The sequence below is a fragment of the Harmonia axyridis genome, chromosome 5 (genome assembly GCF_914767665.1).
Source record: "Harmonia axyridis chromosome 5, icHarAxyr1.1, whole genome shotgun sequence".
In the NCBI taxonomy this organism is placed as follows: Eukaryota; Metazoa; Arthropoda; class Insecta; order Coleoptera; family Coccinellidae; genus Harmonia; species Harmonia axyridis.
This window is the reverse complement of record NC_059505.1, coordinates 41129494-41152763: the sequence shown is the minus strand read 5'-3', so window position 1 is coordinate 41152763 and position 23270 is coordinate 41129494. Positions and strand designations below refer to the sequence as shown.

At 34.1% G+C, this 23270-nt stretch overlaps 3 protein-coding genes across 4 annotated transcripts; 1 reads left to right on the top strand and 2 right to left on the bottom strand.

The window, feature by feature from the left end:
• Nucleotides 1-350: 350 nt before the first annotated feature.
• On the bottom strand, nt 351-2991 carry LOC123679734 (zinc finger CW-type PWWP domain protein 1-like). The gene is made up of 3 exons (XM_045617173.1): nt 1442-2991; nt 956-1155; nt 351-895 (listed from the first exon to the last, which is right to left on the bottom strand). Exons 1-3 carry the CDS (start codon nt 2472-2474, stop codon nt 431-433), a joined length of 1698 nt encoding a protein of 565 aa, XP_045473129.1. The 5' UTR covers nt 2475-2991; the 3' UTR covers nt 351-430.
• A 168-nt stretch (nt 2992-3159) lies between these two features.
• On the top strand, nt 3160-18846 carry LOC123679732 (7SK snRNA methylphosphate capping enzyme bin3-like). 2 transcript variants are annotated; one of them, XM_045617172.1, is made up of 7 exons: nt 3162-3331; nt 9333-9782; nt 10971-11416; nt 14467-14750; nt 14805-14860; nt 16539-16757; nt 18035-18846. In XM_045617172.1, the coding sequence occupies exons 2-7, from the start codon at nt 9339-9341 to the stop codon at nt 18635-18637; spliced, it is 2052 nt and encodes a 683-aa protein (XP_045473128.1). In that variant the 5' UTR covers nt 3162-3331; nt 9333-9338; the 3' UTR covers nt 18638-18846. The 2 variants fall into 2 exon arrangements, with proteins under 2 accessions (XP_045473127.1, XP_045473128.1); XM_045617171.1 differs by having other exon boundaries at nt 3160-3331; nt 14467-14860.
• Nucleotides 18847-19522: 676 nt separating this feature from the next.
• LOC123679735 (UDP-glycosyltransferase UGT5-like) lies at nt 19523-23202 on the bottom strand. Its single transcript, XM_045617174.1, has 4 exons — nt 22657-23202; nt 20241-21041; nt 19965-20184; nt 19523-19909 (listed from the first exon to the last, which is right to left on the bottom strand). The coding sequence occupies exons 1-4, from the start codon at nt 22901-22903 to the stop codon at nt 19633-19635; spliced, it is 1545 nt and encodes a 514-aa protein (XP_045473130.1). The 5' UTR covers nt 22904-23202; the 3' UTR covers nt 19523-19632.
• Nucleotides 23203-23270: the final 68 nt, after the last annotated feature.

The window sequence follows — 23270 nt, the reverse complement described above, 5'->3', positions numbered from 1 at the left end:
GAATTCTTCTTCGTGATCATTGTGTATTTTTCACTCATTTGTGGACGTTTTTCAAAATCAAAGAATTTTTTTGTATTTCTCAAGGCCATATCTGGTTTATGATGTGAAAACTATCTCAAGAAAATCGTAGAATTGATTTGTACCAAAATTTGTAACATAATATATATTTTTAATATATTAGTATTGTCAAATCGGACTGTAAATAATGAAAATTGTTAATTAGTTGAGTTCAAAAGATTTGATTCTCTAAAATTAGAGTCGTTTATTTTTACCATTAAATTGAATTAATCCTATATTTATGATTTTTATTTATTTTTAATTGCTTTATTTAGAATAACACAAAGTTCAAGAAAGAACATAATAAACTTTTAATGATACTTATTTTAACAAAAACTAAATAATCATTTAAATTATTTAACAAGGAAAAAAGTCAAACATTCTCGAAAAGCTCTAGGGAAATGTTCTCTAAGGTAGGACTTGGAGGAATCTCAAAATCGTCAAGTAAAAAATCATCAGTTTCTAACTTCTTTTTTTTATTAACATTTCTTTTCTTGTTTTCCTTATTTTTATCGCCACTCTTCTTTCCCTTTATGAAATCATCTTTGTTAAACTTCTTAACGTTTTCCTTCAATTCTTGGATGAAATCTTTTGGTTTTTGTATTGGTTTCTTGTATCGAACCAAGAAGCTGAATTTCTCAAATCTTTCTTGAAGGTTCATCTCGATAGCTTCATTCGCTTGTTTGATAGCATAATCTATTCTTTTTTTGAATATACAGTATTTACTTGGGAGCAAGCTGGAATTGTTCTTCTCTCTGAAGTATGATTTAATATCGTTTGGCTTAAGCCAAGCTCTTGTCACTTCTTTTTGATCGAAGAATGTAACATGATAATATGACTGTAAAAAAGGATTTAAAATAATAAGAATAATTGTTTTTACTGAAGTAATTAATCTTACTGGAGTGTTGTTAATTTCATCTTTTAACCAGTAATAAGATTCTGTATCGGGATCATCTTCTACCATTGCAGGCCACCAAGGAAAACCTTCAACTCGTCCCCATACAATGCTACCTGCATTGTACAGGTTGTCTATCCAATCTTCTTGTACATACAGAGGAAATTTTTCCTCAGGGACATCACATCTATTATAATCTATATCTGTTAAACCGAGAAAAAAAAATTATCTTCAACATATCCAATTTCTGAAATGAAAAGTAATAGTCTACTACACCACTGGAAAATAAAATTTGAATCTGATCACATTGAAAAAAAAATTTTGTTATTGCTCAATTTAAGAATTTTGGCTTATCTCAACAGTTGAATAACTGTCTAAACAAACATAAAAATGAACGGGTATATTAAAAAATTTAGTGTAAATGGTGGATGCGCATATTACTTTCACGTTTGAAAAGTATGGTAGTGATATGTGAAGCTCTTTCTTCACCTGAGTTATCCTTGCAGTACCATTTATCTGGCAAAACAGTAGGATCGTTTATTTCCTCAAGGAATCTTATTTTATCACAACTGTCACAGTGGACATAAACACCAACATTTCTTTGCCCTTGCAGCCATTTCATTTTGTCATAGTGAGTTAATCCTTTGGGGGTATTCACCCTGGCAAATTTTTCTTTCTTGGTCATGAATTGAGAATAAGTATCGCGAATAACAGGGTCATTCAAGGAGATATCTGAGGTTTGGGAAGAAATTATGTTTTTTTGATCTTTTACAACTTTCTTCTTAATAAGGAAATTTTTAAATGCTTCCTTTACAGGTGGATCATTTAAGCTTACTTGGGAGCTTATGGAAGAATTAAGAGAAGCATTTAGGTCTAGGTGTGATTCTGAATTATTGGATTGAGGCGGGATATTTTCCTTGAAGTCTTTTACTTCTGAATCTAGTGATTTTTTTTTCTTATTTTTGGATGATTTCATTGGATGCATAATTGATTTTTTCTTTTTCGGTTTTTCTATAGATTTTACTTCCGAAATGGCTATCATGTTGTTTTTCTCCGGTGTTATTGCATTTTCAACTAGGTTTGATTGTTTAATCTTATCAGTTGGTGCCAATATCTCTATATTTTCAGTTGATAAGCCGTTCATATTATCCACATCGGCAATTTCCTGGAGTACTGTTTCTTTTTCCGAAGTATCATTTGATGTATAAGATATTTCATAAGGCAACGAATTTTCAATAGGAGTTTCAGAATTTTTTCTATCGGATGCATCGTTTTCCAATTTCAATTCCGTTTTTTCGAAACTATCATCAATAAAAGCAGATTCATTAGGCTCACTCGCACATCTTGGAAAAACTTCCGGGTAAATGGGACTCTTATTCAATTTTCCTTGAGGATCGAGAATTTCTTCGAGAGCTTTTTGAGAACTACTTGGTTGCTTGAATTCTGAAGAAACCATTTGCGTTGAATTATTAGTATCTTGCGAGAAGATAGATTTTTTAACACGTTTTTTATATAATGGCATTTTCTTTAGATAATACAAAAGAATTTTGCTGAATATTCAGAATCGAAGACTTCTAACAATGGAGGCTTACGATGTTTTGTGGAATTGGAATTTCTATTGTTTTTATGAACTTGTAGATCAATTCTTCTTCTTAATTGGAATAATTCCAGAAAAAAACATCGAATTTCATAGTTCAAGGCTGTTAGAATGATGAATATCGTTTCTATGGCATATTATCTCGCCATAGACAAATTTGAACAAGTGTTTTGGCAAGGAAATAAACTGATTTCAGAAAGAATTAATCTACAAATTCCAACTTCATAAATCCAATGGAAAAAAAATCAATTTCAGAGAACAAGTTGTTCAATTTCAAAGTTTAGAAGTAACTTCAGTGCACACTCCCATTCTACTGTTATTTCATACGTTACGAAGTATTATAAACACGGAAAACGACGGTGTTTGCAGTAGGTTTTGGTTTCTTTATTTTAGAATGTCTTTCAAATAAAATACGAATAGGGTTTCTTTTTGAAGCCTGTACATACGAGCGAGAATTGCACGAGATGATGCTCTGTTGCTCTTTGTTCAAATTCAACAAACTGATCTATTTTCATGCTTTGTGCGCATGCGTTCGCTCTCGGAACTCGTTCATCACTCGTGCAGTTTCGTTAAACATATTAAAATGGATGCCAGATAGAGAATCAACCACATGCAGTGCACAGAGCATAGAAAGCAAATCGCACAACTTATTTATGACGTTCTGACAGCAAATCGCTAGATGAACGTTGGTAGTAAATCTACGATTTTCTACATTCTCTAATGATAGTTAGTGTCTGAAGGTTCCAAAAAGTGTATTCAAAGAGTGATCAAGGAATATTTGGGTAAGTTTTCGCTTATTTGTATGATATTATGGTAGATTTTGGGTTGGGTTTACGATAATTTACAAGAGCTGCAATGGCTTTTGTGTATGTTCGCTTTGCGCAGGTCCGAGATCTGTGCATTAATTTTTTTGCGGGAAGGAAATGGGAAAAATCTAATAAGATTTTCCTTCAATTTTTATTTGGGGGATGTTCCGAATTTTTTTTTTTTAATATTTCTTTTGCACCTTTGAGAAAGTAATATACTAGGACTTACTTGAAAAATTAATGTTGTTTTCGACTCTCCAACCTTTCTAATTTGAATTTTATTCGGGTAGGTAAGTTCAATCGTGACATATTTCCATATATTTGTTTTCATTTGATGGTATTAGTGCCTTTTGTTCAACTTCCATTAGGTAATTGTAGCAATTTTAATCGAATAGTCCACTTTTTTTTTCTTTCTTATTTATTGCGTCGTTACTTCACCGGCCAATATTTTTGCGGTTTTGTGAATAAAAAAATTTATCTTAATTTAAATTTTCGTTTCAAATTCTTCAAGGTGATTACGTGTCGGTATGCGAGCTTTTCGAAAGTAGTATTCATTTTAAATGAGTTTTCATTATTGAAGATTTTTGTGAAATTTCGTTGATTAGTTTCTTTCCTATATCTCGTGTGGCTTTTTAATATTGGCCAACTGTTGAATATTTTCCTCAAACATCGTTATCTATTGGAAAACACCATAAATGACTGTAGTTCGAGTTCACAGATGTACAGAAATCTAATTATCCTTTCCTTTAGTGGATCTAGCAGCATGTTCTGAATCTTTCTCAGTGAATCTTCATGCAGTTATTCGAAATACTTTGCCAGGAATTTTCATCAATTTAAATTTACACATTTCTCGCTAAATTTCGCCTTGACTTTGAATAATGACAGTGTATGTCATTTTCTTTATTTTCTCCGGGGAATCGATAATTTTGCGTGATGAAACAAGTTTATACAAGTGCATGTCGTTAAGAGATCGTGTCATATTATTAGTAAGCCACATTAATAAATGTGTTAGCTGGATATAAAGCTGGGTACACACGCTCGCGGAGCCAGTATTGAGGTTATTTTTAATCGTACACGTTATCAATAAGTTTAAAGTTTCAGGCTTCATTTGCAATTAACATTAAGCGGATTAACAACTTCGACACTTGAACATTAATAATATTTTATTGGTACTGGTTGCATTTAGGCTGTCAGAATTAATAGATCAAAAAACTTTGACTATTCAATCCGGAAATAATTCACGACATGAGATTTAATACGAATATTTAGTTATATATGAGAAAATAAAAACTTTATTCAAAATTTCAACAGGTTACGAGCCCAGTTTCGATTTATTCGATATTTGATGGTTTCGAATTCGAGCTTACACAGTTCGCTGATGATATCATGTGACTAATTTATTCATCATTCGTCATGAAACTTGACGTTGTATTAAATGCGTGTTAACCGAACTTATTCCTTACTTACCTTTACTATATCGTTCTTTTTTGTCGACGGCAATTCGATTCTGTAACATTTTTTCCGTAATTGAAGAATAAACGCATACAATTTACATCGAGTAATTTATAGAAGGCGATACTGTTCAGACGACGTAAATTTTAATGGCCTGATTTATAAAGCCTTAACGATTCTTTGTTATGCTCGCTTTTGAGCTCGGTTAATATAGGCACCTATCGCTTGTGCAGTTAGACCATTGTGTAAAACGATATCGATGCGATTTCAGAAAATATTTCTGCCTCGGCTTCGAAGCATCGTATAATAGATATTGGGAGAGTTTGAATTGGTTGCTCTAAAAAAAAAAAACTTGCAGATTTTGAACAAGTGGTTGTTATTTGTTTTCATATGGTGGAATAAGTCGGAAAATTATTGATATGATGAATAAGATGGTGCGAGTTTCGAACCAGTAGTGATTTGTTTGGACGTTACTTTTAAATTTTGAAAATTCGTAAATCTGGTAATATTTCGACTAGGATTTTGTGGTGAAATATTTTGTTCATTATGAAGCACCAATCCAGGTTTTCTTTATTAAATTGAATTTTGAAATTTGGTTGGACCCTAAAATTATGCAGGGTGATTCACCGGGATGGCCTGTTAGACATTTATGGAAAACTAATCATAATCTTGAGCTGAAAATTTGCATATTGGGGTTTGAGACAATGATCTTTCTCCCTTAAATGTTTTCAGATCACTACAATTTCCGGTTATACCGGAAACAGACTACTACTTGCTTATTTCAAATGGCATTGCCAGTATATGTTATTGCATCATTAGACAGCTTTTTTATGATAATTTCGGCAATATGCCATACCTTGGGTAAAAACTCAACGGTTCATGAGTTGATGGGATTCTTATGAAAAAAAGGTGGCGATGAGGACTCACATTTTTTGGAATTTTTGGCAGAAAAGGCTTTTTCGAAAGTTTTTTCTTTTTCGATTCTGCAAATACGTAGTATTATAAAACTGTTTGCGGTTTGGACCAATAATATACAGGGTGTTTATTAGAATATCATGAACTTGAGCAACTCATTCAACAATTCATCAAAACTCAAAATTTTCAAATTAGAACCTACATTTTTTATTATTTTAGTCGATTCTACGTACAAAAATAGTGGGGGTTACTTAAGCATAAAATGAATACTTTAGAGTTATTATTACATGAGGCAAAACCGCAATACCTCACTGTGTGGAGTAGTCTGTGACTTCCGGAAAACACAGAAAGAAACTAAAATCCGATGTTTGGGTAACTAAATTTTACATTATAATGAATTATAATTAATTTTTCGTTGGTTTTGTTGAGAAATCCATGAACCAATATAATTTTCAATTGAGAATAATTCATTATAATTCTTGAAATGTAAAATTTAGTTATGGAAACATCGAATTCTAGTTTCTGTGTTTTCACAGTCACAGACTACTCCCCACAGTCATATTGCGTCATATTGGCAAATTGGCATATTGCCGAAATACGCTCTATTAGTGATGACGTTACACACCGCCATTTCAGTTCTCCTGTCAGTGTTCGGAATCCAAACAAACAAATTGTCATTTAAATTAGTACGTTGTCGTTGAAGAAATTGGCTTATTTTGATAAATAAGATTATTTAAGGATCGATTTGACTATCAATTGATAGACAGAAGGCACGAGATTAATGCCAGTAAGTTCGAACTTGAAGTTCAACTAATAAACACGGCTTTTTTCAAAATCTGGGGAATGATACAGGATTCAAACTTACTGGTATTAACCTCGTTCCTTCTGTCTATCAATTAATACTGAAATCGTTCCTTAAATAATCGTATTTATCAAAATAAGCCAATTCCTTCAACGACAACGTACTAATTTGAATGACAATTTGTTTGTTTGGATTCCGAACACTGACAAGAGAACCAGAAATGGCGGTGTGTGACGTCACACTAATAGAGCGTATTGTCGTCAAAAAAGCTATCTCTTGATGCAATAATATACTGGGTGTCCCATTTCAAATAAGGAAGTCGTAGTCTGTTTCCTGTATAACTGGAAGTTGTAGAGATCTGAAAATATTTTAACGAGAAAGATCATTGTCTCAAACCCCAATGTGCAAAATTTCAGCACAAAATTATGATTAGTTTTCCATAAACGTCTAATAGGCCATCCCGGTGAATCACCCGGTATTTGGATCGACTTGCCGTTTTATTATTATTTATTTTCACGGGTGTCCCAAATTCGTTATCTAATGAGGGGATCTCATAAATCCTCTCAGCTTAAAAAAAAATGAATGGCACATTTTCGGGCTCGATTTTTGAATTAATTTGGTGAAACCGCAACCTTATGAATTGGACAGTTTTCAAGCTATAAGAGAAAATTGGGAAATGGCGTAAAATGAAAGTATTTTAACTCCTTTTTCATTGGTGCTATCAACATGAAACAAAAACGTTTTGAAGGCACTTTTTTCAGTAAAATCCATTGGTGTGTTTATTTTTCATTACCATCAGTTTTGAAGTTATTTTGCAAACTTCTGTTTTTTTTTTAATGTAAGCCATAACAAATTCTATAACAAATAAAGTCGCTTTCTTTTACAATTTTCAAGAATATATAATATGATATCTAAATTCCTTATCAATCAATAAAAATCATCAAGAATTTCAGTTTCACAAGGCAAATCAACAAAGTGCCTATTTGCGATATTCTGTGAACTTCAAATATTTAAAATATTCGGTGGCCATCAAAGCCCCCGGATTTAACACCGTTATTAGATTATTATAGATTGACACTGGGTTGGTTTGCCGTGTGAAACTGAAACGTTTGATGATTTTTATAGATTGATTAGGAATTTATATATCATGTTATATATTTTTGAAGAAGGTAAAAGAAAAAGCGATTTTGTTAAAAAACACAAGTGTGTAATATAACTTCGAAACTAATGGCAATAAAAAATAAATGATTACACCAGTGGATTCTACTGAAAAAAGTGGCTGTAGAATGTTTTTGATCCATGTTGATAGCACCAATGAAAAAGGAGTTAATATACTTTTCATTTGACGCCATTTTCCAATTTTCTCTTCCAACCTTCTTTTGAATGCAGGGCTACTGTTCTTGTCCAATTTTATTCCTACCCCGTTGCACGATCGTCTGTCAAACGGACGTAAATCTATATTCTGGAACTTGACATTGATTGACAGTCATATAACCTTTGAAAAATTACCTGTTATGACGTCTACTGTCAAATAATAATGCTGAACCCGGGCCTACTATGTTGGTGCTAAATTCTCTGGTTTCTGAAAAACCTCGTCTGTCCTTTTTAGTTTTGTTATTTGCAATTTTTTTAAGTGGATTTTTCTGATTTTCTAAAGTTATTCTTCTCCGGGATTTTCCAATAAGAGGTTTAATTTTGATATTGAAGAAAAAAGAGTATATTTAAGATGAATCAATGAATGTTTATTTCATTGTAAAGAGGAAAGTCTCGTATTAACGATGGAAAACAATTGCAGCACCATATAGTCCTTTTCATGAAATTTTTCATGACCAATTCACACATTTGAGGCTGTAGGTTAAGTTCACGAATTCCATTTTTAAGGTCTTGAATCGATTGCGGAGCATTGGCATAGACCTCATCCGTCACTTGGTCCTAAATAAAAAGTCTAAAGGTATTAAATCACAAGATCTCCCTAGATCTTGTGATTTGTGGCCAATTGTGATCACCTCTTCAAAAATAACACGGCTAAGAAATTTTTCTTGCAAAATTGCGATTGTGTGACACCTAGCGTCGCCCTGTTCAAAATCACCGTCGTCCACATCAATATCTTACTATTCCGGCCAAAAAAATCATAAATCATAGCTAATACCCAAGGTCGACGAGGAATTGACAAACCTGGGTTTTCCTCAACACATACGGGCTACCGCAGCATTAACCTAGTTGTTCTTGAGCGACGCACAAGGTTTCGATTCTACACATCACTAACTTTTCCTAACAGCTCAAATTTTTTCACCAGTTTCACTTTTGCTGGTCGAGAAGGTGATTCACGACGATCCAAAAGTGCTTTACTTTTGCGAACTGTGACTGCAACATTTTCACCATTCTTTTAGTGAATTTCAACAATTTCAATGCGTTGTTGAAGCGTGTATCGTTCCATGTTTACTGATGATGTAGTTTTACTTGTCAAATGTTGAAAGATGGCAGCTTCAAAAGTGACAAAGGCTCAGGTCTAATTAGAAGAATCAATTGAATACCGATTTCAACTATTTTTTATAAAAATAGTTGGCGATGTAACAAAATAACAAGACATTTGACCAACATTTGTGTGTAATAATGATTTAAGGTTGGATATTTGGCTGAAACAGATAAAATAGGACAACTCACAGATAGTGCATTTATTGAGAGGTCTTTTTGAGTAATAAGAAGATTTAGCATTTAAAAACATACCTCCAAACTTGGACAGTCAAATCAACAACATATTATATTGTAATAAAATGTATGTATGTATAACGTATTGTCTCCCCCCAGGTCGAAATGTCTTCGGCAGAAATCCACCTACCCACCTTCAAGCCTCAAGGCCCCAACAACAAGAGTCAGCCCAACAACATCCAGCCAGCGAACAACAACACGAAAGCCCAGAATGATAGGTTGAGGAAACGCCTGAAGCACGACAGAAACGGCAGAAGACGATCCAAGAGCTTCTCGGGCCACGGCATCAACCCCAAACCTGTGCTACCCTCTAAATTTCTTCTTGGAGGTAACATAACGGACCCCCTCAACTTGAACAGTCTTCAGGACGAGGAGGTCAACAGGGCCATGAATGCTGTGACTCCCAAGAGTTCGCCGATACCAACGCCACCTAGGAGAAAGGGTCAGGTTGAGGTGATCATACCTCCGAACATCAGGGATCCCTTGAATCTCATCGATTGTTCCAATGACGCTGAGTATGAGATGCAGTTGTGTTCACCCGTTAAAAAGGTAATGTTATTGTTGAACTCGTAGAGTAATAAGCATAGATAAAGGGAGTATACGCAATTTTTACATGTCCCCATCATGGTTAGGTTAAGTTGTCAGATTGTGATATATTTTCAAATCCACAATTTTACTATATCGTTATGAATGTATATTATATTGAATGAAATATATTTATTTGAGTGATTCCCGATTAAATATTCGAATTTGAATATTTGGAATCCGATATTTTTCCTAATTGTCGAATTTATAATAAGCAGAATAATTATTATTTTCTGTATCTACCTGCTGAAATCTAAGGTTTGGCAACTTTTGCTCTCCTAGTGTCATCGGTTGTTTCACGTCATTTGGCGCGCTTGAAGTTTGTTTACTGAATTTCTGATATAGTTAAATAATTATTTCAATATATTTTGAGTTGATATGAAACGTTGATTCATTATGGGACATAAGAAGTGCGTTCTTTTTGGAGAAACTCGCGAATTTAGTGAAATATCGTATCATTGATATGTTTTCATTTCCGCGCGCTTCATGTCAAATTTGATAGTTCATGTTGGGGACAAAATTTGCTTACTGAAATGACATATATGCTCCCTCTATCTATGTTTATTACTCTGAGGTTGAACTCTATTCGGAATATTTTTTAATCTTTATTTATGCAGCATCAAAAACGTAACAATTATTAAATAACAAATATCTCAAGTATCATGTATGCAGCAACTAATCAGAAGAGTTACGCATGCGCATAAGACAGTTTAATGTCATTTGAACGATGATAAGTTCATATTTGATATTTGATGCATCAAACACTATTATTTCATCAACATCGATATGGAAATATCAGAAATTTCATTTTGCGCATGCACAACGCGCACCCTCTTTCTGCAAACGTTTAATTTCGTAAGAGACCATCTACGACCCAAACTGAAGAATACCCATACCAAATTTCATTAGAATTGGATAAGAATTGTAATATTTGTTGCTGTTACAAGCATATGCGGGCACACAGACAGACACAAAATCAAAGTTGTTTAGAATGATCTGAAATGCATTTTGGGAGTGTAAACTTTAAGATCGGTTCCCAAATGTTGTTTCTAACCCTTAAATTTCCTCTATCTTTGCTATACTCAAAAAAATCAGTTTTTGCGGCAAAATACTCCTTTGAATTTTTTTAATATCCATAATTTTTTTGTGTAGGGCCGTAAAAAACGCTTGAAGAAAAAACGCACCATCTCGACAACCACAGAAATGTCGGACACCGATATAAGCCCAGAACCGGACACTGCAGAGTGTCAGACTGAAAGTGCAAAAATACCAGACGAAGACATGCAAGAGGGGGCCTCAGTGTCATCTTCGAATGCTAAACAGCCAAAACCAGCGGGTGTCAAAGATCTGACTTTGGAACTTTTATCGCCTAAAAAAGAAAAACTGTTGAAGCGAAAGTCTGAAGAGCATAAAGAAGCGAAAAAAGTTAGATATAGTCTGGACAAAATTGTCAGTCCTGTAGTACCGCAACCCGGTGCTTGGCTGAAAAGGATGAATTCGGTTACTAAAAAGACTGAACCGAAACAATACAAGGAAGTTGTACAGTTGCCCAAGTTTAAAGATAAGGATAAGAAGTTTCAGTATGGAAATTACAACAGGTGAGAATTTACAAAAAAATTTCTTATTCATTTAGTTTTTAGTTTCCATTTTTGATGTTTTCACAAAGACGAATAACATGAATTTTATCATTCAAAGTGAACAAGTTTCTGCTGTTGGCACAATTGGCGGAATATAAACGTCATCTGTCATTTAGGTTATCCACTGTTGCCAACTATCATAAGTGTACTATGTATTCTATACGCTCTATTAGTGTGACGTCACACACCGCCATTTTTGGTTCTCCTGTCTGTGTTCGGAATCCAAACAAATAAATTGTCATTCGAATTAGTACGGTGTCGTTGAAGGAATTGGTATATTTTCATAAATAAGAGTATTTGAGGAACGATTTAGGTATTAATTGATAGACAGAAGGAACGAGGTTAATACCAGTAAGTTTGAATCCTGTATCATTCCCCAGATTTTGTAAAAAGCCGTGTTCATTAGTTAAATTTCAAGTTCGAACTTACTGGCATTAATCTCGTGCCTTCTGTCTATCAATTAATAGTAAAATCGTTCCTTAAATAATCTTATTTATGAAAATAAGACAATTTCTTCAACGAAAAAGTACTAATTTGAATAGCAATTTGTTTGTTTGGATTCCGAACACTGACAGAAGAACTAAAATGGCGGTTTGTGACGTCATCACTAATAGAGCGTATTTTCACAATCTGTAAAAAACATACAGAGAAAAGAATATGTATTAAATTTTGCAATATATTTATAGAATTTCGGGTACTGAAGAGCTGAAAATTTTAAATAATTGGTTCAAAAAGAGAGAACTCGTCATTTTTGTGCCACGTTAAAGCACATCAACCAATTTCTGAACTCAATGAATATTTTCATATCATAATATGCCTCCGGTAGAATTTTTGACTTCGATTGATTACATTCTTTCTATAGAGATCTTTTTGAGGTTAGGTTGGATTTATTCTAATACACTAAAATAGTATATTCTGTTCTTGAATAAAATTCATATTCTTCGTCTTTGATAACATTCAAAACTATCAGGATCTAGATTCTTTGAACTAGCTAAGAAACAGAATGAATTCTCTTAGGGATTCTCCCATTTTTTTTCAAATTTTTTTGCTGAGGAGAATAATGTATTAAGTTGGATCATTTTGACTTGGCGTTCACATCATATTAAACCAAGGTGAGGAAAAAAAACCAGAGAATTATCTTCTGTTTTTTATTAAGGCATTAATCCACCGAGAAAGAGAAGCCAGTCGATCTCTAACGGGGCACTGTAGACTGAGAATATCTCAAGATGCAAGGCTCAGATGAGAACAGAGAGACGGACCAGAAATAACTTCATCAAGTGTTGATGGAGTATGATGCTGTACAATGGAATTGCACCAGATTACGGTGGGAAAGTTACCAGAAATAAATCATTGGCAAATTGTCCAAATTTATGTTTAGGAACTTTTTTCTTTGATAAGGAAATTTTTGATTTTCGAAATTTCGTCTTTTCGTTATACTACGTTGATCACTTTATAATAGCGGAACTTTGACATTCAACAGGAAAAAATACGCTTTGTAATTGATTGGACAGCAGATACTGATACTGGACAAGAAGTTATAAGAACAAACCTTTTTCTGTGTTTGAAGAAAATTATTTTCAGTGGTTCTCTTCTATATTTTCTATAAGATAGTGCCGGCACTCTATGGTCCATCAGTTGAAAGTCATAAAAACCAACGATCTCCACAAAATAATCAGTATAGCTCTTTTCAGCGGAAATTTCTATAAACTTTTATGATAGAATACAACAATTCTTTAGTTAACCTAAAAACATAGATTTGCGTGACATTAAATGTCATTTGTCCCATTCTGTGGCAAATCCGTTCATTCTACTGTTCATTGTAAAACAAAATCGTGCGGGAATATCTCAGTTTCACCTAGATTTCGGTTATATGTCATTATTATATGTTGCTACTTGGAATTCTCCTATCACGGATTTATCTATTATCTGTCAAATTTGTGATGTGATAAACAGTTCTGCCAATCAATATTTTTCAATGCAAAATCACTAAACCAAATGTATTATGAAAGTATTTATATTACAAGTGCAGAAGGTGTTGATATTCTTTCAAGAGTTCAAAATTCAGAAATGAACCACGAAGTGGCGAGTTTTTGAATGAACGAGTGTTAGAATGAACATTCTGTACGAGTATTATACATTATTTTCACTAATTCATTGAGTTTTTATTGAAATTGATGGAATATTTCCATAAATATCATTTAGTGATTTTTGCATTGAAAAATGTTGGTTGGCAGAACTGTTTTCTTTATCACAAATTTGACAGATGATAGTAAATCTATGACAGCATAGTTTAGAGTACCAACATGTTATAATGAAATATAACTATGAAATTTGTGTGAAACGGAGATATTCCCGGACGCTTTTGTTCTACAAAGTAAGATAGAATGAAAAGACTTGCCACATAATTGGAGAAATAATAAATCGGCACCATATCAGCGAAGAAGAGCATTCTGCATTAAAATTTTTCTATTTTGGACAAAATCCTCCTTTTTATGGAAAACTTACAATTTTCCTCTATTGGTAGCTCATATATTTTAATAAAATGGTAAATCTTTTTTCCACTAAGGTGCAGATCTATTTTGGGAAGGGGTTAAAGCAATTTGAAAGGTCAAAGCATGCGCATTTTACAAGTGAGTCCCAAATCTAGAACATACTTGAAAATTTCCTGTTGAATCATCGAAGTTCCGTTATAATAATGTATTTCACCTGTGTAATGATCAAAAATAAATTCCAACAGTGTACTGGTTTGCAGTCATACCTTGCTCTCACTTCTCCTGATATTTATGAATGGTTAATTTGCAAAATATCGAAAGAACATAATTTCTTTATTTCAGCATATATAAGCTAGCCAAAATTTTGAACTTTGCTGTTGTTCGAATGAAATTTTATTCTTGTTCCAACAGAACTTATGATAACGCAAAGATGAAATGGTCCAAGCATATTTACATTCCATATTTCAGCCAGTGTGTTCGAGGCACTGCGGGATATCCTAAACGTTCCATCTTTTATAGGTATTACGGCTATAGAAATCAAAACAATGAAATCGATCATCGTCTAAAAGTTTTCTCGCACCACCCGTACCTTTTCCAAGACAAAGACATATTGGACATAGGTTGTAACATAGGGCACGTCACACTGTCGGTGGCCAGAGATTTTGGGGCCAAAACGGTTATAGGGATCGATATAGACGACAAACTGATCAGCATAGCCAGGAAGAACATCAAACATTACGTTAAGAGTGTGAATTCGCCTAGAGCCGATGAGCTTTTGGCGCAAGAAGAACAAAAATGTAGTAGTGAGTTCTATCCGATATCAATGCCTATCCTATATGGACCGATTGATGTTCCAGGCTTTGAAGACTACTCGAAAAACAGAGGGTTTCCCAAGAATGTCACATTCAAAAGAGTAAGTTGGGTTTATTAATATTTTTTTTTTTAGTGTTACATTAAACATGGTGAGGTTCAAAATTTAGAGAACTTGACCATAGATTCACTTCTTTCATTTACCATTCTTCCAGATTCAGCTCAGGTAAAAAGATACAAACTGTTAAAGTTACAAAAAAAAGTTTCACACAGATTTCATGGTTATAACGGGTGTTTTTTTCGAGGTATATAACTTTAAGTTTAAGTTAAGTTAAGTTGGCATTACTGTTCAAGATGGCGATCGATTTAACAGCTGTCAAGTGATTTATTCTCAGTTTGGTTTGGCAATTCATCATGAATAGACTCGCGCCTGAACAACGCTTGCAAATAGTGCAATTTTATTTCGAAAATAATGGTTCTGTGCGGAATACGTATCGCGCACTACGTCCATTTTATTTTGTTTAGCGATGAAGCGCACTTCTGGTTGAATCGCTACGTCAACAAACAAAACTGCCGCATTTGGAGTGAAGCTAATCCTCAAGTGTATGTCGAAACACCTTTACATTCAGAAAAACTGACTGTTTGGTGCGCTTCATGGGCTGGTTGAATCATTGGTCCGTACTTCTTCAAAAACGATGATGGCCAGAACGTTACAGTCAATGGTGATCGGTATAGAGCCATGATTACTAACTTTTTCATTCCTGAATTGAACAACCATGATGTCCAGAAGCTGTGGTTCCAACAAGACGGCGCAACATGTCGCACAGCTCGTGCCACAATCGATTTATTGAAAGACACGTTTGGTGACTGCCTAATTTCACGTTTTGGAATGTGAATTGGCATCCAAGATCTTGTGATTTAACACCGCTAGACTACTTTCTGTGGGGCTATGTAAAGTCATTGGTCTATGCGGATAAGCCACCAACCCTTGACCATTTGGAAGACAACATTCGCCGTGTTATTGCCGATATACGGCCACAAATGTTGGAAAAAGTCATCGAAAATTGGACGTCCAGATTGGACTACATCCGAGCCAGCCGTGACGGTCATATGCCAAAAATCATATTCAAAATGTAATCCCACAAGATTATATTGCGGATAAATAAAATTCATGTCAATCGAATAATCCATCGTTGTTTTATTGCAATTTAAAAGTTCTATAGCTTTAAAAAAAACACCCTTTATTTAATCATTATATGTTGGTACTCGGAACTCTCCTGTCATGAATTTACTATTATCTGTCAAATTTGTGATACAGCCTATCAACGCCACTTTGTAGCCCGTTTTTGAATTTTGAACTCATGAAAGAATATCAATGCCTTCTGCACTTTCATTATAATTAACTATTATATTTTCAAATACTTTAGTTTACTGTTCCTCAACGAAAGTAATTGTATTCATTATTATTTTATTTTGCTGGATTATAATGGGAATACCGCTGTTTGTGTAGCTCCTTTAAGTTTATAATAATATGGAAAATGTGATTATTGAATTTTCTCAGTGGTGTAAACTTGGAAAAGACAAGAAAGCACTAGTCCATTGTGAAACTTTTCACCTGAGCCGAATCTGAAAAAATGGTAAAAAAAAAGTGTTTCATTTGATGAGAAGAATCCATAGTTATGTTGGTAGCCTTGAAAAAAAAATTAATATTAGTTTGTTGTAATGATGTAGACCTCTGGAAGTCCTCTTAAAATCTTGAATTTGTATGATTTTGTTTACAGTGCAACTATTTGTTGGATGATGATTCTCTACTAGCCCTTGAACAACCACAATACGACACAATTCTCTGTTTGAGCGTCACGAAATGGATACATCTGAACTGGGGTGACAACGGACTCAAACAGGCTTTCAGAAGGATGTACGCCCAGTTAAGGCCCGGTGGCAAACTGATTTTGGAACCCCAAAATTGGCCCAGTTACAAGGGAAAGAAAAAACTAACGGTAAGTGAATCACAAGAAGTTTCAGGTTTCTCCAAAACTTCATCAGTTAGGTAAAATATGCAAAATTTCGGAGAACGAGTCTCAAAAGAATTGTTTTAACTAAACAACAATTGTTCAAGAAATGGGCTCGAAATTTCGCTAATCAATACGCTCTATTAGTGTGACGTTACACACCGCCGTTTTTGGTTCTCCTGTCAGTATTCGGAATCCAAACAAATAAATTGTCATTCAAACTAGTACGATATCGTTGAAGGAATTGGCATATTTTCATAAATGAGACAAGTCGATCCAAATACAGGGTGATCCATCGAGATGGCCTATTAGACGTTTAAGGAAAACTAATCATAATTTTGAGCTGAAATTTTGCATATTAGGGTTTGAGACAATGATCTTCCTCCTTAAAATATTTTCAGATCTCTACAACTTCCGGTTATACCGGAAACAGACTAATACTTCCTTATTTCAAATGGCACACCCAGTATATTATTGCATCAAGAGATATATTTTTTGACGACAATACGCTCTATTAGTGTGACGTCACACACCGCCATTTTTGGTTCTCCTGTCAGTGTTCGGAATCAAAACAAATAAATTGTCATTCAAATTAGTACGGTATCGTTGAAGGAATTGGTTTATTTTCATAAATAAGAGTATTTGAGGAACGATTTCGGTATTAATTGATAGACAGAAGGAACGAGGTTAATACCAGTAAGTTTGAATCCTGTATCATTCCCCAGATTTTGTGTTTATTAGTTGAACTTCAAGTTCGAACTTACTGGCATTAATCTCGTGCCTTCTGTCTATCAATTAATAGTAAAATCGTTCCTTAAATAATCTTATTTATCAAAATAAGGCAATTTCTTCAACGACAACGTACTAATTTGAATGACAATTTGGTTGTTTGGATTCCGAACACTGACAGGAGAACTAAAATGGCGGTGTGTGACGTCATCACTAATAGAGCTTATACAAAGTGTTAGCATTTGGAGAAATTCTGTGTCATAGCTTTTCTTCTTCTTTGTGGTCTCAGCGACCCATTTCACTAGTTTGCTATTCTTGGTTTCATTAGCATTGTTTTTTATAATCATTGAATAATTGATTTTTACCAACTATAAACCTTTCTGAATATTATTTTTCTATCTTTCTCCAAAAAAAAAAAATCCCGTGGACAACAGTAGTTTCTTCAGCTGTCAGATATAGTATGGGTTCACAGAGAACTGCAATATTTTCTTTTTCTTATTAGTAGATAGGCAATATTGATTCTTTTTCTTCCCCAGGAAACCATCTTCAGGAATTACAACTCGATAGAATTCTTCCCCAACAAATTCACGGAATACCTTCTATCACCAGCAGTAGGGTTCGCAAAGAGCGAAATCCTAGGTTACCCCCAGTGTCCAGCGAAAGGTTTCAGACGACCAATTCAACTCTTCACGAAAAGCACCATGTTTCCCAGTGAGAGGATAGAAGCGACACCGTTCAACATCACACCAAATAATCTGAAGAGCGAATCGCAGAATTCTGATTCCGTAGATTACATCTACAGCGGGATACTGAACAGGTACTGTACGAACTCCGAGGATAACGTGGAGGCGAACAATCAAATAGGGAAGAATTTGATGGAGACCGATGCGAAAAATTCGGACAAAGTTTCGTCTAGTAGTGACGTTTTGGAAAGTAAATCTAGTAGGGAAAAAGTTGAGACAAACTCGATGGAAACGAATACTTGCGGTGTTGAGAATTGTGTGGTTGACAGTTCGACCGATAGTAAAGAAGACGACAGCTGCGGGGATTCGTTGGAACAGAGTAAAACCAGTGATGAAACTGTAGAAGTTAGGTCTTCGGTGGACAAGAAGGAGGAGTCGACGAAGGAAACGATGTAAATGTAATATTTTGAGTGAATGAGTTGTATATAGTGTTAATAACTATTATAAATTAACATATATTTGATCTTGTACATATCTAGATTATGTGGAAAATCCCTGAAGAAAGTTTGAATATAGTTTTGTTTATTATTATGTTTTCAAATATAGTTTAACTAGTACAAAAACTGTAAGTAGTTATGTAATTATAGTCTACACATCTTTGGTCAGTTATTGTTTTTTTTTCATTGGGATCCTGCTCTGTAATTTTGAAATGGTTGAATTTCTTTGGAGTGGATGAGAGTCGAAGAGGCTTTTTGTATAGTTGTGAAGAAAACAATGGTTATCTGACTTCAGAAGTAATTTCGACGCGAGTTGGAGTAATTCTCTGAAAGAGTGTGCTTTAAACAATAAGATCTCGATCAAAAATACATTTATTATATTATATACACTATGAATCGTCTTTTATTCCTCTTTATTTTCACAAAATTCAACAAGATTTTCTATTTTAACAAAAAATAGTTGATGAATTGCATAATACAAGATACCTTCTCCTAAATAAGAAAAATTGAGTCATCATTCCATAAAAAGAGAACACACTCACATTGATGATGTGACCTCTAAGAAAATCATTTTAATTTTAGCCTTGAGTCAGAAATCTTTTTTTATAAATTCTTGAAAAAACAAAGATAAAAAATGGATATTTCACTCAGATTTCGATAAATAACGCTTGATTTGTTGAAAAAATTGACAGTGTATGCAAGTAACACATAATACTGCAAAGATTGAGGTAAAAGTGTGAAAGGCTGCATTAAAATATTACTTAAAATTTGGTAGAGGCACGTAATAAATTTATTTCTTCATTAGCATTCTTTGGATATTTGTGAACGTGAAAGAAAATATAAATGAAAAATAAACACCAGCTTTATTTTAAATATCAAAAACCTATTGATACAATTAATATCACATGAAGGCTGAATAACAATAATACTCAAATTTTTATTATTCTATTATTACTAGTGTGTTTTAGACTTAACCGTTTTACTCTTTCTGCAACAAAGTTTTCCGAAAATCATCTTCAAAATGTATAATACAGCAATAACTACAGCTAAGAAAAATCCTACAACATCTAGAAGAATATACTGATACCAGCTTAATTCCAAAGCTGCTACTCTAAGGTGTTGCGCTCCATGATGCCTTATCACATACTCCACCCAGTATATTGCTTCATCCATTGGTTTCATAGGACGATCATGGAATAGTTTGGATCTTTGTTCTGCATTTTGTTTGTACCTTGAGGAATTTTAAGGCAATTTGAATTTGTTCAATTAAAAATAGCAGAACTTACTTTGGATTCCTTAGCATTTCTTTCAAGGCCATTTCAAACCTTGCTTCTTCGAATTCAGCAAATGGAATATTGATGGCGTATCCTTTTTGTTGTGCGGTAGCAGCGTTAAGTTTTTGATCACCGTAAACTGGAAGAGCTATCAGAGGAACACCATAATGGACAGCTTCTATGGTACTCAACAAACCTCCGTGGGTGATGAAAAGTTTCAAATTTGGATGTGCTAAAATATGAAATATATGTTATACTTAAATGTTCAGGTCATAGAATTCAATTTACCTAGAATTTCTTGTTGTGGGAACCATTTACTTAGTTTTACATTAGCAGGTTGACCTGGTAAGGTTTCATCTTCCCATTTCCATAAAATTTTTACCTTCAGCTTAGCAAAAACTCTCAATATGGACTCTCTTATTTTGACAGGCAAATTCTTACTCTTCAAATTAGAGCCCATACTGAAATAAATGACTCCTTCTTTGGCATCATCCATAAATTTCTGAAGATCGCTTGGCAATTTTCCACTAGGTGAAACATGCATGCCTCCAACGTTTTTCATGACAGGTACAAGAGCTAGAGGATCGTTGAAACTCTCATGGGCATTCACCAGTACAAGAGACACATTATAAAGGTAATCATACAAGGGTCTGGCATTCGGGAAGTTCTTCTTGATGACTTCGTTCTGTTTAGGAAAGAAGTAAAGCTGTCTATTCAATTCGCTGAAGAGGTAGAACATGGTGTTTCTTAATCTTTCCCAGAAAGTCATATATGACGAAAACTCCAATAACACCTCTGCGTTCACAGAAGGAGGAGCAGGATTGCCAACCAGGGGATTCACCCAAGAATTGGCAGAGGTAGTAGATAGAAGGATGTGATTGGCACTAAAATGATGGGCGAAGTAAGCGAAACTATCATCTATAAACTGGTCCATTATGACAGCATCAAACTTTTCTCCAGATTCAAGCAATTTCCTAACAGCTGGTATGTTGAATGTTTGGTTTGTCATTTTGCCTCCAGCATAGTTCAGGAAGAAAGTTATCAAGTAGGCATTGGCCATTCCTTGGTCGAAGAAATTAACTTTTTTGTCTACAATAAAACAATAAGTTAATGCTCCATATTATTATTATTCATCTTTCTTTTTGGTGCTTGAATATAATGGTTTTCTTTTTAATAATTCTGCTACTACCTACCTACTAGGTAATAAAATTGCTACTTTTCTATGATTCTGCTTCTGAAGGGTGTTTTTTTAGAGCTATAGAACTTTAAATTGCAATAAAACAACGATGGATTATTCGATTGACATGAATTTTATTAATCCGCAAGATAATCTTGTGGCATTACATTTTAAATATGATTTCTGGCATATGACCGCCACGGCTGGCTCGGATGTAGTCCAATTTTCGATGACTTTTTCCAACCTTTGTAGCCGTATATAGCCAATAACACGGCGAATGTTGTCTTCCAAATGGTCAAGGGTTTGTGTCTTATCCGCATAGACCAATGACTTTACATAGCCCCACAGAAAGTAGTTTAGCGGTGTTAAATCACAAGATCTTGGAGGCCAATTCACAGGTCCAAAACGTGAAATTAGGCGGTCACCAAACGTGTCTTTCAATAAATCGATTGTGGCACGAGCTGTGTGACATGTTGCGCCGTCTTGTTAGAACCACAGCTCCTGGACATCATTGTTGTTCAATTCAGGAATGAAAAAGTTAGTAATCATGGCTCTATACCGTTAACCATTGACTGTAACGTTCTGGCCATCATCGTTTTTGAAGAAGTACGGACCAATGATTCCACCAGCCCATAAAGCGCACCAAACAGTCAGTTTTTCTGGATGTAACGGTGTTTCGACATACACTTGAGGATTAGCTTCACTCCAAATGCGGCAGTTTTGTTTGTTGACGTAGCCATTCAACCAGAAGTGCGCTTCATCGCTAAACAAAATAAAATGGACGTAGTGCGCGATACGTATTCCGCAGAGATACATTATTTTCGAAATAAAATTGCACTATTTGCAAGCGTTGTTCAGGTATGAATCTATTCATGATGAATTGCCAAACCAAACTGAGAATAAATCACTTGACAGCTGTTAAATCGGTCGCCATCTTGAACAGTAATGCCAACTTAAAGTTATATACCTCGACAAAAAACACCCTTCACTACTAATATAATAAAAATAAAAATTGCTCGTTTTTTCAATTCATTTCTAATCACCATACATGTTGATGAAAATTTTAACGAGTTTTTTTATACTTAATTATATACCTACATTTTATTTATATACTTTTTGTCAAATAGCTTATTATTTGCATTGAGTGGTGTAGTAAGTATACGCATTTTAAAGCCTTGGACTTTGGTATAGTGTTTCAAATAATTTGATTCATTTTGGAGCTATTTGAGAAAAAAAATGCTTCTCTTGTTAAAGACTTAAAAAAACACTGCAAAGCACTGACCTATTATTTATTTCAAACCTCTTGGAATCTACCTACAAATTCAAAAATGTAGGTACATTGTGGAAATTTCATTAATATTGAAGATAAATATACCGAAATCGAATTAAAGATTATAACTATATACCATCAGGCTCTAATGTTAATATTAATTTTGAAATTATGAATCAAAAACCTTTGTGTAAGATTCGAAGTGTTTTTTGTCTTTCTATATCAAATTTCCTAATAGAAATAACCTATCAACGTACCTCCTTCATTCATTTGCAACTCTACCTTTATATTTCTATAAGAAACATTTTGCGGCAAATGTTTTTCCTCGTAGTAACCAATCATAGTAACTTCATGTCCTCTCTTGGCCATCTCCTTCAGAAGAACGTTACCCATGGTATAGTGACTCTTTGAAGGAAAAGGGAAAACGCCCAGTATTTTCGCACTTTCTACACCTAAATAGCATGATGCGAAAAAACATACGAATAACACTGTGAACTGGCGCATCTTCACACCAATTTGTTTATCGAAACTTATACTGAAACGTCTAAAATTATTTCACCGCTACCAGCCGATGCATCTGTGTTAGAATAGAAGACCTTGAACTGCTATGTAATTATTTGACTAGCAGATTGAACATCTAACATTTCATTCACCTAAAACTTGTTTACGATCATTTTTGTTATTTCCTACTAATTCTACTTCGAACGAACTTCAAACAGAAAGATCTATGTTAGTCTTCAGTTTGTAATTTATAAGGAAACTGGAATTGACTAAGCTTTTGCATCCAGACAGCGTTACCTAAGAGTTTTTCGAGTGATATGAATCATATGCTGATAAAATATTCACATTCAATTTTAATTTAAAATTCTTA

Bases quoted from the DNA above. Each gene is read 5' to 3' on its own strand.
- LOC123679735 (XM_045617174.1), bottom strand. From the start codon at position 22,903: ATGCGCCAGTTCACAGTGTTATTCGTATGTTTTTTCGCATCATGCTAT. The intron at 21,042-22,656 runs GTACGTTGATAG...GTTTTATTGTAG, and splicing joins GTTGCAAATGAATGAAGGAG to ACAAAAAAGTTAATTTCTTC. The intron at 19,910-19,964 runs GTAAGTTCTGCT...AAATTCCTCAAG, and splicing joins GAAATGCTAAGGAATCCAAA to GTACAAACAAAATGCAGAAC.
- LOC123679732 (XM_045617171.1), top strand. From the start codon at position 9,339: ATGTCTTCGGCAGAAATCCACCTACCCACCTTCAAGCCTCAAGGCCCC. The intron at 11,417-14,466 runs GTGAGAATTTAC...CATCTTTTATAG, and splicing joins CAGTATGGAAATTACAACAG to GTATTACGGCTATAGAAATC. The intron at 14,861-16,538 runs GTAAGTTGGGTT...TTTTGTTTACAG, and splicing joins AGAATGTCACATTCAAAAGA to TGCAACTATTTGTTGGATGA.
- LOC123679734 (XM_045617173.1), bottom strand. From the start codon at position 2,474: ATGCCATTATATAAAAAACGTGTTAAAAAATCTATCTTCTCGCAAGAT. The intron at 1,156-1,441 runs GTGAAGAAAGAG...TCGGTTTAACAG, and splicing joins GTACTGCAAGGATAACTCAG to ATATAGATTATAATAGATGT. The intron at 896-955 runs GTAAGATTAATT...CCTTTTTTACAG, and splicing joins ATGAAATTAACAACACTCCA to TCATATTATCATGTTACATT.